Source organism: Sebastes fasciatus, chromosome 16, assembly GCF_043250625.1.
Source record: "Sebastes fasciatus isolate fSebFas1 chromosome 16, fSebFas1.pri, whole genome shotgun sequence".
NCBI classification, from domain to species: domain Eukaryota; kingdom Metazoa; phylum Chordata; class Actinopteri; order Perciformes; family Sebastidae; genus Sebastes; species Sebastes fasciatus.
The window spans coordinates 27685129-27701091 of NC_133810.1; the positions used below are offsets into that span (position 1 = coordinate 27685129).

The following is a 15963-nucleotide window of genomic DNA, read 5'->3' on the forward strand; positions in this document are numbered from 1 at the left end:
TACATGTACAGTAGCAACTCACATGCCAAGTCACTTCACTGCCATCCGGGCAAATGCCAGCTGCCTGGGTAGTGTCCAGGGCCGGCTCTAGCCCCTTTTGGTGCCCACGGCAAAATTCTGATAAGGACCCCCCAGAAACCCCAAGAACCCTAATGGTACGTGTCCACAGGATCCGTCCTTTCCACGCTTCCCATTCATTGTCTATGTAAGCAGCCGTGCAATGCATTCTGGTAGCGTGGCGGCGCGATTCAAGAGACACAGCGTCACGACTTTCGTAGTGGCCAAACGGCGGTACTGCAACTTCCGTGTCAGTCACGTGATGCCGTTGGGCCCAAAAATACTTTTTCCCATAGACTTACATTGGGAAAGAGACGTCTGTAACTCAGCGGATAATTTTTTTTTGAGGTGAACCAACTCCCCAGTACGAACACTCTAATAGCCCTTATTTAAAAAATTAAGTTTTTAAAGTTGTAAAATGCACTAATAGCCGAATCCAGAGTTATTTCCCTTCCTCCGTTCATTCCGTGACGACGGCGTGGCGTTGGGACCCCGTGACCGAATCATGTGACCGAGCCAACGCTACTGCGAATGTTGCATGTGCCCAAGATCCGTCAAGATCCGGGTACTTTTCCAGACGGAAGTCGAGCCATATAGGCTTCATGTGCCACTGAGCAACTTTCATAGGAATGAACGGGGCCCTGCCTCCAACACTATATCCAGTTTTCTTAATACATCCATGGTCACGACGGCCGTTCCTCATTTGCATAAAGTTGAGGGCTAGTCTACTCTATGCAAATCACGGGCATCCGACGCGACTCGCCGCCTCTCGAAACTCCCGAGAATCTTTTAAAATAAACATTGTCGATCCAAAATAAAGACAGATTCAGCAACTGCATGGCTTATTTCTCGCCTCAAATGTTTTCAGAAACACATTTCGGTGAACTATTTTCGTGAAATAAGTTTCCAAACGAGCCGCATGGTTGTTTCCGGTTCCGGACCTTCAAAGCCTGTTTAGCTGATACAGAAAAGACACACCTGTGACCACAGAGCAGCTCATATCTTAGAGGAGAAGCATAACAGCACGCCTATTATCACTTAAAAGCAAAACATTTAGAATTTATTGCACTTTAATTTTGTAATAATGGAGTATTAGTGCTAAATTTTTAATATTAATATATACTAACTTCATTTAGAATAGAATATGGTTTGTCTCATGTAATTTAAATCGTTTGTGAAACCATATCTTTGTAACCATGGATAAACTATTCCTGGTAATTGTTGTGATTGTAGATATGAAGCAGGTTCAATAACGCTGACATGCTGAGCCATTTTTTATCATGAGTCATCAAACACACCCTCTTGTAAAGGCCACTCTGTTTCCCTATCCGGGACTTGTAGATACTGAATGCGTCTGGAATTGATTACTGCTCAGCTCCAACTTTGCTCTTGAGCCTGCCGGATTATGGAAAGCCATTTAAGCTTTTTATTTTTCTGTTTACCACGTTCATACTAGGTCTACAGATATCTGTAGGCCTACACCTTCATTTATAAGTCAAAATGCCATCTTAAATTATTGTATCTAACTGTGATTTTTATTTATGAAAATGCAAATTTAAGATGCTGAATTAATCTCTAAGTACAATATGACTAATTGCATACAGATATCTGGAATTCAGGTTTGACAATCTGTAATGTGAATGACAAATATCTCCATTTAAAATGGCAAAAATTACATAATAACCTTTCAGCATGTTGTAATTCAAGTGTTCTGAGAGAAAACTAGACTTCTGCACCTCCTCATGGCTCTGTTCTCAGGCTTTAGAAAATCTAGCCCGTGACGGGAGACTTTGACCAATCACAGGTCATTTCAGAGAGAGAGAGTTCCTATTGGCTGTGCTCCGGTCATGTGACCGGTACTTACCGTTTCTTCAAGCCATCTCAACCCGATCTGAACATGGCTGCCGGGTCACAAACTTTCTCATTTTACAGCTAAACAGCACACTACAAGATGTTTCTGAAAACATTAGGGGCGAGAAATAGGCATTAAGGTAAAATAATATTGATTCATATTTGATCAGTGCTGCCTAGTTTGACAGTTTGGTCGGAGTTCGCAAGTGATTGACAGCCGGCTCTAGACGGCAGCTGGACAGCAGAACATCAGATCAGCTCTGACTGCTTGTTTTCCTCCGGTCTGTGAAATCTTGCAGATACCGTTAGGACACAGAGGCACATGATTTTTTTTCAGGTTACCTGTTTCATGTACTACTGTCACGATATAGCGATCGTTTTATAAAAATCTGATTTGTTGATTTTTTGTTGGCAACATTGTTCTTTTTCTTGGTTACATGGACTGACTAAGTTAGCATCATGGTTTAGCTCAACAATTACAATGTTTCTACTAGCAACAAAAGGTAAATATCAAGGAAGGAAATGAGCTGGCTTAAAAGGTAAAAGGTAAATCTAAATATCATACTCTCCCCTGTAAATGAAGATATCTTGTTTTGCCGGTTGTGCAAAATCCTCTCCCTTGAACAAAATCAAATGGTGGAGTCGTCATATTTGCATGTGCCGTTTTAAGAAGAATACAAAATGAAAAGCGATGCACGCGTTTAGTACAATGACAAATGCAGATATCCATTTACAAACCTCTGTTTTTACACCAAAAATATATTATATACCGAAAAATAAGAACATTTATTTTGTCACATGTAAATGATTATTAGTTACATTTATTTATATGATGGTTTACAGGACACAAGTAACACGTCACTTGTAGATGGGGAGATGCTGTATATTCACAAGATATAACACGTATTATGGGTGTTTCTGTTAACTTGCATTCTTGTTGTTTGTATATAATTTGTTCCCATTTATATTTTTACCATACCTACTTGCGAATTGAGGAGCTGAAATCCACAAAATTGTCCCCTTTAAGCCGCATAGTTAATAATTGAGGGACTTCCTCCAGTATTTCTTACTTAATCATCAACAAATCACATGTACAGTAAATATTTTTAACATTTTGGGGGAAAAAAGAGACATATATATATTTATTTATAAAGTGCTTAATATGCATAGATAGTTTATAGTATGTAATCATATATTGTCATATTAGTTACTTTGTATGTTGTTGGTGGTGGAATATTCCTTCAGCAAAGTGAAAGCTGTTATTTACATAATGTATACAAGTCCCAGGTTGGCACGCCCACCTCCTACCCATGGTGGAGATGGGAGTGTGGTTCTGCTGAAATCACGACAGCGAGCAGGTGACGCCAGCATCTTCGGAGTGGTCGCAGTTGTGCACGTTCCAGGATATATGGGAGCACTCCTGCAGGGAGGCCTCCGCGCCGCTGCACTTGAGATTGTCCAGTAGGATTAACCCTGAGCCGGGCCCGAAGAAAGCTTCTCCCCGAGCCGCCGTGGCCTCCCCGCAGCCCAGTTGGCGACACACAACCTGAGCGTCGGGGAGGTCCCAAGCGTCGTCGCACACCGTGCCCCATCGAGAATTTGAGAACATCTCCACCCGACCCTCGCATTGGTGCTGCCCATCCACCAGTCTCAACATTCCTGCAAAGACAAAGAACAGTCACATAAATTACCGTTTTTGAGGCCCAATCCAGAGGAGATGGGTTGATTTCATGTTCATCTCTATAATCAGATTCTGCAGAATCTGTAGGCAACGGGACAAGATTTTGGTATTGGAAGTGTTCTGTTTTGCTTTTGTAGTCCGAGTAGTATTGACCAATAACGTTTGAGCAAGCTTTGGTTTAGGGATGCACCGATACCGGATCAGATATCAGGCCGATACTTACTCAAATAGCTGGATAGGGTATCGGTGACAATGGGTCCGATCTATACAATTCAAACACACCTGAATTGTAATTCCTTTTTAATTTTGAAGATTTTTTTTTCCAAGTTGCTGGAATATGATTTATTATTTTATTACAATTCAGTAAATTTATATCTATGTATTTATTTGTTACATTTTGTTTTACAAAGTTAGGAAAGCAATGTTTAAGTCAAGCCTGGTGTTGCCTTATACATAAAAGAATGATCCCAGTCACTTCCACGCAGTGAGGCATACTGCTTATTAATTAAACACTGGTATCTGATCGGTACTCTGTATCGACCAATACCCAAAGCCCATGTATCGTATCCGGACTGAAAAAGTCGGATCGGTGCATCCCTACTTGGGTTAAATGCAGGTAAACAGTCTGTGTGGAGAGCAAAAGAGGCGGAACGCATCGACCGAAATGCACTCTGGGAACCCACCGGCTATCGTCTGCCGATGGTTAGGCTTTTAATTGGTTTAATATTAGCTTGTAAACTGGCTACTGGTGAAACAATCTGGTCGTACACAACGTCTCTCAACTCCAACTCCAGTCTCGTGTCTCAAGCTGCTAATCGGACTGTAAACAATGAGCAGCGCGCAGAAAAGGAAGTCTTGGCCCGGATATCCAGTATAACCCCAGAAATAAAGCCCCTTGCCCCCAGAGGCTTATCCGTCGTCAGACCAATAGCCCATGAGTTCCGAGATTGATCTTGTGCTGGTTGAAGATATATTCAACCTACCTTCAGAGGGTTGGGGGGTGGTGATGGGGGCGTCAGTTATGTTTTCTGTTACTCTGATGTCACGTCCACCGTAGAAGTCAGCAGCTAAGGGAAGCAGAGGAAAACAGAGTGATGATTCTGGGTCCAGGGCATACTCAGGAAACATCAAGTCACAAAAGGAAAAGCAGGGTTTTCTTACAATTACTCTAGTGATCAATATAGGAAGCATCTTGCTTGGCTCCTTTAATGCCACAATACAGAGACGCACTTTGCAGCAACATTGTTGTAGCAATTTCAACAACAACTGTTTGTAAAATAGGTCCCCTTTGCCAATTCTAATTAGCTTCTGAAGGCAGAGTTACTCGAGACAACTGATTAAAAACTGCTGCCTTTAGAAAACATGTATAATCATTAGGGCTGTCAAAGTTAACGTGATAACGCCTTAACGCAAATTCGTTCTAACTCCACTATTTTTTTTAACACATTCAACACTTGTCAAATCTCCCTTAAGGTACATTTTGAACAGATAAAAAGTTTGGGATTAATTTGCGATCAACTATGTACAGTCATTCGATTATTGCAATTAAACACTTGAATCGATTTACAGCCCTAAATATCATATTTTCTGATCAACTTGAAACCAAGGATGTGCTATCTAAGTAAAGGCGAGCCTGTGTGTGCTTTTGATTTAGCCTTGAAGAAGTGGAATTTGGCCTGCAGGCAAGCAGTGATGCTGATGTGCCTTGACTCATCCACTGTATTTTTTATGCTTTCTGGTTCTGTCTCCTCCTCAGAGTACTACAGTCATACATTGCGAGTGGACAGCTCAGCAGGGCGAGCACAGATGACCGGATGAAAAGGAAGTATGAGCTCTCAGTGGAAGTGATGACTTAAGATAGGGGTTTGTGATACAGTGTTCAGTATTGTGCTTTGTCATACATGTATGCATATTGGAGCCTGCCTTAGCCCCACATGATGTTAAAAGACTGTCAGGTCTTACGTGCACAGATAACTCCAGCATCCTCATGATGGCCACAGTTGTGTTGACCCCAGCCCAGGTGGAAGCACTCGGACAGCTCCGATTCAGCGCCGCTGCATTCCACATTATCCAGCAGGGTCGGACCCGAACCGTAGCCGAAGTAGGCCTGGTTCTTGGCCGCGATAGCTGGGCCGCAGCCTAGCTGCCTGCACACCACTATGGCGTTGCTCATGTCCCAGCCATCATCACACACTGTCCCCCAAATGTTCAAGTAGAGGACCTCTACACGACCCTGGCAGGTGTTGTTACTATCTTTGTCCTTCACACGAATGCCTAGTTTGCCTGCGGAGGGATAAATAGACAGGTACGTCAATGCAGTGTCTCTTTTCTGATAATTACATAAAAGGCTGTAATATTCAGTGAAGTCAGTCCGGTGTCAAAACATACTGCATTTGTGTTTAATTTTAATATTGTTACCTTTTGTCTGGGCAGGTATGGTAACCGTCGTTGTAGTTGTTGTTGTTGTGGTGACTGGTACTTCTTCTGTTGCTGGAGGGAAGTTTTAATACATGATAAGATTACTCTCAATACAGCAGACTACCTGTTTATAATGATCATGGTGAGGTTAGTCTGTTGCAAACACTTTTAGGGGCTTTTCACACTTGCACCTTTTCAGCCCTCCAAACAGACTCAGAACAATTAGTCAGCATTTTTTGCGCATATGTGAACTCAGACCTCTCTGAAACAAACCAAACTCTGAGTTCGGTTTGCTTTAAGTCCACGTTGCGGTTCGCTTCACCTGTGCATTGTGAACACAACGCGCTCAAGGGTCGCTTTGCCCTTTGCCATTGTATTTTAGCCCTCTGTAGGCTTGCTGTTAGGGATGGCCTGTTTAATCAGCCACCGATCGTTATTGGCCAATATTCAGTAAAAATATGCAATCGGGAGGTCGGCACTTATGGTTTCTAGTCACCAATCCCTGATAATGCAATGTTGTGAACAAGACGAGAGCTGGTTGACGTTACCTACGTCACCTACGGAGCTAACAGCTAACGTACGGAGGTTCCATTGAGTTATATTATGATGCGTTCAAACTCAAAAATTTGTAATGGGGCGAAAATTATAATGTTATCATGATAGAATAATCTTGTAAATTGTAGTTTTTGATGAGAATCTTGAATAAATCCAGTTGTTTGAAGGAGATGTTTTCACAGCGATACAAAATAGATACTGATAAGTGAGAAAAAACAGAGAATCCTCTGACACAAGAGGCTCCTTTTATGACAAACTGGACAGTATTCTGCGTGGAAGCGCCTGTGCCATCCCTAAAAATGTCATGAGGGTAGGAGCTAAAGTATGAATAGAGAGAAGACCGAGGCCCCATCAGAGCTGAAGTGGACCAGAAACGGAACTGAGTCCTCTTTCAAATGAACTGACAATGTGAACGCAGACAGTCCCTTCTCTCTTGGTCCCCTTTTTGGTCCCCTTTAAGAGGACAGAGTTTGGTTCATTTAAAAAAGGACTATATGAGAAAACACCCTAAAAGACAATGGGGGGAGAAATAGCTCCCCCTGTTGGTCATTTGGCAGAAGTGCACATTTCATCTTTACTGTGGGAAAGGAATCCAGCAATACAAATTGGACCTGCTGATGCAAAGGAGTAATAATAATCAGTGTGTGCTACGATTGCTGACAGATAAACATATGCTGTGTATTATGTCGATATACCTTCAGTGTTATATGTTCCAATCCGCACTCTCTGGTAATCTGTTGCCACGGGAGCTATAGTGGAGGATCCTACAGAGGGTAGAAATGGAAATTAAATAGTTTTTATACGTACAGTACAACTTCTGCTATTTCTGCTAACACTACTAACACAGATACCACTACTATACTACTGCCATTATAAACTCTTCCCATCCTCCTTATTCAGTATCTCCCAAAAACCAATAAATTACCTTAAGATTTTAGCTTATTTATACTTCAACATTACTAACTGATTTATTCTCTACATGTGGTCAAGCTATTTATAAATGGTAAATTGATAGTTAATTAGATAATAGTTATTTTACCATTAACAAACAATTACGTGATAATTACTAATGTTTACTTATTATTAGTAATGCTATAATTCATGTTATTATATCATTAGTTTGTATAGTACCAAATAATTAGTTTATAAATTATATATTGTATCGTAGCTGATAAGAGATAATAACAATTAAACTATTATCAGTTTATTTTTGTACACATTAAAACATTTTATATACTATATTAAGTATTTGTTAGTGATTACCAAATGATTTGTAAACCTTTAAGAAATTGTATATATATATATATACATATATATATATATATATATATATATATATATATACACATATATATATATATATATATATATATATATATATATACGACTGTACGACTTGTGTTAATGAATATTCATGACTGAGAGCGAGCAGCGTACCAGTGCAGGTGACCCCGGCGTCCTCGTGATGACCGCAGTTGTGTTTGCCCCAGCCCAGGCTTTTGCATCTGGTCAGGTCCTGTTCATTGCCAATGCAGCGGACATTGTCCAGGAGAATCCGGCCGGTTCCGTAGCCAAAGTAGGAGTTGGTGTGTGCGTAGACGGCACTACCACAGCCTATCTGTTGGCACACCACCTGGGCATTGGTGAAGTCCCACTCATCATCGCACACCGTCCCCCACTTTCCCTGATGGTAGATCTCTACCCGGCCCTGGCAGGCGTTCTGCCCACTCTTCAGACGGATGGTGCCATCTCCTAAACCAAGATGGAGAGGGAGGGATTTATAGGGACTGGTGTTGTTTACGTCTTCCTCTTCAACATATTTTCAGACTCTGTTGGTTTTTATTAGAGTCTGTAGAATTTGGTATCTGTGGCTGTCACAGGACTGTAATAAACCCGTCCAATCATTTCATTGCACTGTCAGTGTTGCCGACATTCTTGCTCGTGCAACGACTAGCGACTTTTGGAGTGCTTCTTGCTACTTTCATTGGAAAAGATTTGGCAACACTGGGCTGGATTTTTCGGTTGGATCATTTTGAAAATCTAGAGTACTCTTGCTAGTTTCTCAACATTACCAACCCTAGCTTTAACGTTGAAATGTAATATGTGCAAGGCTAAGTGCTAGGATTTTTGTGCGTGCATTGAACACAGAGGAAATGACTTCCAGACATTGATACAGGGAAAGGAGAAGGGCGTGGGCCTATCAATACATACTGAGGCTCCTGAAGTAGGAGAGTTAAGGTGAGCACCTGATACGGCGCTAAGCACAGATGTTGGCATTTTTTGCCTCGGCCCAGACAAAAACACACCTTTAACAGAGACAATAGATATTCTCATGTGTCCTTCTTTAAAAAAAGCGCTTCACCTGAAAGGAAGTCATGAATCTGGATGGCTTCACTGCATTTCCCAGTGGGTTTTATGAGGGCCACCGGAGAATTAGCTACATACGTCACTTTGTTCACAAAATGCTGCTCTAGTCTGTCATGATCCTCTTGGGAATTAAGGGAAAAAACAGGCACAACAAAGACGAACCCAGTCAACAATAAGGACAGCCTGGAATTCAAGAGGCCCTTGAGGTGTACTATACTGTTTCCCAAAAGATACTTTCCACTGAGCTCAAAAGCCTTTTGATGTTGTGTAAAATTCAATGACAGTTTTGCAAAACTGAAATTATATATCCTTAAATAAAATTTTTTTGGATAAACCTATTTGCTAAATAAACCCGGCTGTGCGATTCCTGCATTTTGGACCCTCACAATGACTAAATAAGCCATAATACATTATTTAATGAAACCCGCCCTCGCATTTTGTAGTAACATCTGGCATGCCACCTGTCTGCTAGATTTGGGTGTGTGTGTTTCTGATTTTGATCCGAGAGCATAAAAAACATCTAATCAAACGGAGAAAAGCTGGCCAGAAGTTTAATTACTCTGACTACACAACACGTTTTCTAAATATCCCCTTACAGTCAAAAAAAATTGTATTTGCACTTTTCTTAAAGCTCGATTGGAATGAGCACATGAATAATGGTCTGATCTACTTATTTAGAGAGCAGTGCAGCATTTGTCCTTAAACCTTCATGCAAATCAGCCTGATGGCGTGAATCCATTTTAGAGGTGGGAGACTAATTTCATCAGTTGTGTTCACTAATGCCAGACGCAGGTGTGGTTTGTGTTTTTCAGGGTCAAATGCTTTGACCTGCAATAACAGATTTGTTTGGCCACTTGGGGGCAGTGAAAACAAGCTGTGAATAAAGTACTGACTTTTTATCACCTTTTTAAAGGCAGGGTTGGCAAAGACTTTAGAAAAAATGTTTTTGTTGTATTAGTTGAAATTGTCATAACATCCCGACAGCAATCAATAAATCAAATGCTCTGACAAAAAAAAAAAGAAAAAAATCTAATATCTGTGGCTGTCGCAGGACTGTAATAAACCTGAACTGTCATTTCATTCAGCCCGAATGTTATGATTGGACGGGCTACTTGCCTACTTGCGTACTGTGGATTTTAAGAGCATTTTTGCTGAAAACAGCTGCCTGCTGTGGCCAAAAAATGACAATACGAGAGCGGTGACAGTGAACAGAAACAGTAAAGTTGCGGGCAGTAAAACCAAAACAGCTAAAAAATGGTATAAGTGCAGAGGGGAACTGCTGACTGACTCTACGGGTTCATCACCACTGCACCAGCAACCTCTTTCACATACTGTGCAAGTAGTTATGTGATTAGTGATTAATGATTAGTGCAACTTAAAATGTATACAGGAAAAAAGGATTCAGTAATCAAAGTAAAACATGACAAGTTTGTCATTTCCTAGTTGTTTCACTACCTTGTTTACTTTTTCACATAGCCCCTAGTTTATTATCCTCAAATTATCATATTTGTTTCTGGATTTTGGCCATTTGCCTTCATGCTTTTTAAAAAAAAAATACACTTTCATCCCTCTGACGTTTCAGGCTGGCAGAAGACCAGTCTCATTTAGATAAAAGCAGGGAGCACTTACGTAAACCGAAGTTCTCCCAGGGCGGTGTGGTGCGATCATCAAAGCCTTTTGCCCCCACCACCTCTGGTTCTATAGCAGCAAAATGAAAAGGAAGCAGGAATTTAGTCACTTTGTCTTCTTTTCTTTCTAGAGTTACACATGAAGAGATGATTTACCACTACCTCTCCAAAGCTCAAATAGACAAAGAAACACCTGGACATACTGTAGTTGTGTGTGTGTGTGTTACGGTGCCGTGACAACGCAGTCCTACAACTGTGGGTTGGGGGACGACATCATCAGCAGTAACCGCTGTATGAGCGCTGTATGAGCGCTGTATGAGCGCTGTATGAGCGCTGTGCAGTGCGGCGGCGATTAGCTAGCCAGTGTGACACACACAGCTTCTATTCACATGATTGGTATCGAATGCAGTACTTTGTTGGTATCTGTATCACTTTAAGGGTACTGGTATTGGTACCGGCATCGTCATTTTTTAAACGATACCCAGCTCTTGTCCTATGTCTTTTCCTGACAACTTTTCCTTGACCTCGATGGAAAACGTCATGGGGTCAAGGAAAGATCTGAGGGATTCATAAGAACTTTGATAACCGTGGTGCTAAGAGAATCCGACTGCACTTGGATGTTGTTTTTGTCTTTTTTAAAGCAACTTTATTGACAGTAACACATAGAAAATGAAAACGTTACAGTGACAAACTCAATGCTGTACATTTCAAGTAAGGATTCCTGTCCAAAACAGAATCACACCTCCTAAAAAGGATGTTTTCAATTTAAGGAATTGAAAAGGAATTTTGGGACGGCATTATCTCCTTTCGTAAAGGCTAAAGGAGATAAGAAAGGAACCTTTATAAGCAAAAAAGACTATTAGCTCACAGCCCTATAAAGTTTTGTGATGCTAAATCGGGCGAGGGGCGTAAAGTGTGTGGCCTTAACTGCACGCCTGTAATGCACGCAAGGTTTGGACTGCATCTTCCATAGTCTCTGCATCTGTCTGCAGACATAAACACTGGGCAAAGTACCCAAAAGCGCCTCCGTGGTAGTTCCCACTACAGTGGGTGTCTCTAGCACCACATTTTGCCATGATGACACACACACACATATTCTCAAGCTAAGAATCTCATTTTTCAGACACAATTTAAAGCTTGTCTCTGTCATAAACTGCTCCAAAGTTCTGTAATGTTTTGTACATTGTCAATACTAGACGAGGCTTTAGAAGCTGTATGAAGGCTTTACCTTTGCAGGTAACACCCACGTCCTCGTAGTGGTAACAGTTGTGGACGCCCCAGTCTAGAGTACGGCACTGGCTAAGGTCTGTCTCGCTTCCTTTGCAGTCCACGTTATCCAGCAGGATGGGCCCTGTGCCTTGTCCAAACCGAGAGCTGCTGCCCACCGCCACGGCCACTCCGCAGTTCAGCTGCCGACACACCACGTTGGCGTCCACCATGTCCCAGTCGTCGTCGCACACCGTGCCCCATGAGTCATTGTAGAACACCTCCACTCTTCCCTCACACCTGTTTTGGTCGGGGTATCTGTTCACCAGTCGCACTTTGAAGAGATAAGCACAGCTGTCAGATTAGTTTTGCCGTCAGTGTTTAAAACACAACTCTGTCTTTGAGTGAGGTGAGGATGTTTGAGGTTTGGTTATAGATTTGTGCCACCTCACTGAGAAGTCTGAGGCCTATAAAAGCTCTACTGTATGAGGGACATTTTAACAACATGATTCTGTTTGGAAAAAAAGAAATGTAATGACAGTTAATAGCAAAAAGTCTAATCCTACCAAGTTAAGGCACACAATACGCCACATGACTCCCTTGGAAGAGAGTGAGGAGGATGCAGGAGGGTGGGAGGTTACATAGCAAATAAGTGGGGATTAGGGAAACTGAGAGCTGGGAAAGTGACCTTGTTTAAAAAGCCCCAGGCACTGATCTACCTTCTGTACTCTCTGTCACTGACACACAGCCAACCACTGATAGCTTTTCATATTGTGGCCTGGATGCAGACATGTTTTTCTGAACACAAGTGTCTTGGGAGGTGTGGAGGTGGCTGTCGAACTCGTTCTTACCTTGGTGCTGCGTCCCAACGGGCGTTTGACCGCCAATGGCTGAAACAGGAGGGAGGAGGGGATATGGAGAGAGACGGAGAGAGAGAGCATGGTCAAATTATTTGTTGAAAGGAGGCTCTTGGCCTTCCATAGTTACTGTACTCTATATCTACTATATCTATTTTCCTGTAACACTAGACTCAGACTGAAACCACAACAGGAAGCCTGTTCAGAACACGCTGGTGCACTAACCAGCTACAACAGAAATATGTTAGCCTATTCCTTTTAGCCACGCTAGCAGCACGGAAAGGGAGGGAAGGTCAACAATCACTCACTTATCCGTGGGTCAAATCAAATTGCTCTCTCTATAATAGCACATTTATTTAATGCCTGTCTTTGATGTTAGCCAAATGCATCAATTAAAACTGTCAATATATATTATATATGGAAACACGGAGGGTCCATGTAGATCTGAGCTGTCTTCTGTGTGTGATATACATGTCTGAAATGTCTGTATTTTAACACAGATATACCCAGGAGTCTCACATGAAGATCTTTCTGGAGCTGTATAAAGGACATTCTAACGCCTGAAGACTAATATCTTTGGTTTCAACAACTCACAATGACACCAGAGGGATTTTACTGCCCATCACACCCAATGTAGGTCGATTCACAGGCTTCTCCCATTTGTTTGCGGTATTGAAATATATACAGCGTATACACTAAAAAGTACCTATTTTAGCTTCAGGGGCTGGTAACACATCTGTTTATGGCTGGTTTATATTCCAGGGGGACACAGTTATTTTTCTCAGGAGGATCAGTTAAGTAAAATGTGATTAACTTAAATATTACTTACTGTTTACAGCCCGTCTGCTTATTTTCATGTCTCCTGAAATTTAAAAAAAAAAATGTTAGTATGACACACGTTTGGATATCTTTTGGCTCTATCAAGAGAAAAAAGCAATAAGCTGGTGTCAACACATTTGTATAATGTCCTCTCTTGATATTTGTTGATCCATAACATCCAGTGAGTGGAATTGATCCTTCAGAATAACTTCAGGGCTTTTAGCCAGCTATCACTGGTAAACACAGGGCAGAGAGTAACTGGACACAAAAGCACTCCTCTAAAGGGAGTTCACTTGCAGGCACACCCGGTTCATGAGCATTATTAACGCCCAAAAACGTGATTCAGCTTTGACAAACAAAACTTGTGTCGCATTCTGTTTCAGTTTATATCAGTCATAACCCTTTCCCCTGGAACAACTACTGAAATATGTAGCATCTCAAATGAATTTAGTCTGTGGACTCGAGTGGCCAGCAAAACGTTGATGGCCCTTTTTTAAAAACTACTGATGGACAGAGCCACTGTATTTTTAAGAGTTTAAAAATCAAGAACATAGGAGTTTGTTTAATGTTACAGTAGTAGACAATAGCTTTAGATAGAGCTCGGGAATCGGTTTCATCTTTATACAACCAACCTCTGGTCCTGAGCCAGCGTATGAAAAATGAACCTTTTAGGAAATGATATCCTTTAATAAGCAGTTTTATCCAACACCTGGCATGGAGAATTTGAAACAAGTGCACCAAACTTGTAAGGCCTATTACCTTTCAGGGTTTTCTCATACACTCTTCGTAGCTATACCTATGAAAAGTAATTTGTATATACTGTATTGCACAAAATAATTTTGTATTTAAAGGGGAACTGCGCCCATTTTGAAAATTCATATATATTATTCCTATGGTCTAAGACAATCCAAATTAATATTAGTAAACATAAACAACTCTCTCCCAAATCCAAAAACCAGAGTGCTAAAACTCAAACTTGTAATTTCATAGGGTATAAAGTGTGGAGCTGCCCCATACACAATGAATAGAGAGAGATATTATATATCTATATTACACTGAGAGCACCCAGGGGAATGTTCTGAGTATATGGAAACATTTTCTGTTTCACAACTGAGAAAACTACGATAGAATGAAGCTCATTTGGATATAAAAAAGAAAACAAACATTCTGTGGGTCTCCCATTCATCGTCTATGGAGCAGCTTCAGACTTTATACCCGATGACATCACAAGTTTGAGTTTTAGCACTCTAGTTTTGGGATTTGGGAGAGACTTGTTCATGTTTACTAAAAAAATGTTGGACTGTCGTAAACTATAGGAATAAAATTTATGAATTTTGAAAATAGGCGTAGTTCCCCTTTAATCCACATAATCATTAACCAGGAAGTATAAAGAGCAACAAACTGTGTAGGGTGGATGGGTGGGTCAAAAAACACCTGCTTTTTGCCCAGGAGACTGGCGACAACATTGATTTATTTGTCACGTAACTTCCGTACTTAAGTAACACCACTTCTGTGGTTATTTTAAATACAATCTTTTCCTAAACCTAACAAAGTCGTTTTGTTGCGTAAGCCAATCCAAGTTGTTTCCTGTGAAGATGGAAGTTTATTTTGAAAAAACTGTAACCCTTTTAATGAGCGGTAGTTGACATGTGTTGCTGGATATTCGTAGAATGAGGATACGTTGTACTTTTCCATATAGACTGTATTTCACATTGTCCCTTTAACAATAATAATACACCACAAATATCATTAAAAAACTGTCCTTTAAAAATTGTTACATGATGTTATTACTTCATAAGTGCAAATGAAAATACAAGTCCTTTAGTTTAAACTGGATTTCAGACTGTGGGTACTTTAATATGTCTTTACCTAATTACTGTATGTAAATGTTTCTCAAAAATGCACCCAAATAGAGACAAATACACTTTTTCCCTTATCACATGTAGCATTCTGTTTGGTAGAAGGTGAACTCCTACAGTCTGGCAGCTTGGAGCAAGTGGCCTTGACCCCCGCGCCGACCCCCCACTCATACACTCACCGTTTCGCAGCACACTGACGGCCACCAAGACGAGGGATCCCAGCAGGGACACCAGGAGCCAGACGGCCGGGTTCCAGCACCTACACTCGCTCTCCACCACACGCTGGCCTCGCATGGCTGCCTGACTGACCATCCGCCTGCAACACAACGCAATCACACACCGTCAGTCTCTCTCATCGGACTTCCCGAAGTCCTGCGCTGCATGCGATCACAACTCTAAATGTAGGAGAGTTTGGTAGACACTTTTCTACTACTACAAAATAATCACTATGTTTTTTTGTCCTGGTTCAGAGCAGCCTAATTATAGTATTGGATTGTTTTCTCTGGTGGAGCCTGCAGCTGTTGTTATTGTGCTTTAGTAGGTATTGATGGTAGTCTGAGGTCAGGCCAAGCTCCCAGGAAGCACGCCGGGCTTTGAAGCCATTTGACACAGCGGCCAAACGGTGGAATTACAACTTCCATGTCCGTCATGTGATGCCATATGGC

The 15963-nt window shown here is 41.4% G+C and overlaps 1 protein-coding gene across 1 annotated transcript; it reads right to left on the reverse strand.

Annotated features, from left to right (window-relative positions):
• Positions 1-2560: 2560 nt before the first annotated feature.
• LOC141752611 (scavenger receptor cysteine-rich domain-containing group B protein) lies at positions 2561-15650 on the reverse strand. The gene is made up of 11 exons (XM_074610653.1): positions 15478-15650; positions 13450-13482; positions 12615-12653; positions 11786-12097; positions 10559-10627; positions 8000-8314; positions 7258-7326; positions 6008-6079; positions 5552-5872; positions 4573-4656; positions 2561-3567 (listed from the first exon to the last, which is right to left on the reverse strand). Exons 1-11 carry the CDS (start codon positions 15608-15610, stop codon positions 3251-3253), a joined length of 1764 nt encoding a protein of 587 aa, XP_074466754.1. The 5' UTR covers positions 15611-15650; the 3' UTR covers positions 2561-3250.
• Between the last annotated feature and the right edge of the window lie 313 nt (positions 15651-15963).